The sequence below is a fragment of the Trypanosoma grayi genome (genome assembly GCF_000691245.1).
Source record: "Trypanosoma grayi strain ANR4 Tgr_2022_V1, whole genome shotgun sequence".
NCBI lineage: Eukaryota > Euglenozoa > Kinetoplastea > Trypanosomatida > Trypanosomatidae > Trypanosoma > Trypanosoma grayi.
This window is the reverse complement of record NW_008827640.1, coordinates 1-962: the sequence shown is the minus strand read 5'-3', so window position 1 is coordinate 962 and position 962 is coordinate 1. Positions and strand designations below refer to the sequence as shown.

Below are 962 nucleotides of genomic sequence, written 5' to 3'. Positions count from 1 at the left end.
CTGAGGAGGAGGCACGCCGCCAGGCTCAGGAAGAGGCACGCCGCCAGGCTGAGGAAGAGGCACGCCGTCAGGCTGAGGAAGAGGCAAGGCTCCTGGCTGAGGAGGAGGCACGCCGTCACGCTGAGGAGGAGGCACGCCGTCACGCTGAGGAGGAGGCACGCCGTCACGCTGAGGAGGAGGCACGCCGTCACGCTGAGGAGGAAGCACGCCGTCACGCTGAGGAGGAGGCACGCCGTCAGGCTGAGGAGGAGGCACGCCGTCAGGCTCAGGAAGAGGCACGCCGTCAGGCTGAGGAAGAGGCACGCCGTCAGGCTCAGGAAGAGGCAAGGCTCCTGGCTGAGGAGGAGGCACGCCGGCACGCTGAGGAAGAGGCATGCCGCCAGGCTGAGGAAGAGGCACGCCGCCAGGCTGAGGAAGAGGCACGCCGTCAGGCTGAGGAAGAGGCACGCCGTCAGGCTCAGGAAGAGGCACGCCGTCAGGCTCAGGAAGAGGCACGTCGTCAGGCTCAGGAAGAGGCAAGGCTCCTGGCTGAGGAGGAAGCACGCCGTCATGCTGAGGAGGAAGCACGCCGTCAGGCTGAGGAAGAGGCACGCCGTCAGGCTCAGGAAGAGGCACGCCGTAACGCTGAGGAAGAGGCAAGGCTCCTCGCTGAGGAGGAGGCACGCCGCCAGGCTGAGGAAGAGGCACGCCGTCAGGCTCAGGAAGAGGCACGCCGTCACGCTGAGGAGGAGGCACGCCGTCAGGCTCAGGAAGAGGCACGCCGCCAGGCTGAGGAAGAGGCACGCCGTCACGCTGAGGAGGAGGCACGCCGCCAGGCTGAGGAAGAGGCACGCCGTCAGGCTCAGGAGGAGGCACGCCGTCAGGCTGAGGAGGAGGCACGCCGTCAGGCTGAGGAGGAGGCACGCCGTCACGCTGAGGAGGAGGCACGCCGTCAGGCTCAGGAAGAGGCACGCCGTCAGGCT

The 962-nt window shown here is 68.2% G+C and overlaps 1 protein-coding gene across 1 annotated transcript; it reads left to right on the top strand.

The window, feature by feature from the left end:
• Nucleotides 1–2: 2 nt before the first annotated feature.
• DQ04_20221000 (neurofilament protein) lies at nt 3–962 on the top strand (the record flags this gene model as incomplete). Its single annotated transcript, XM_009317905.1, has 1 exon — nt 3–962. A coding segment is annotated over one exon (960 nt), but the record flags the coding sequence as incomplete, so codon positions are not given.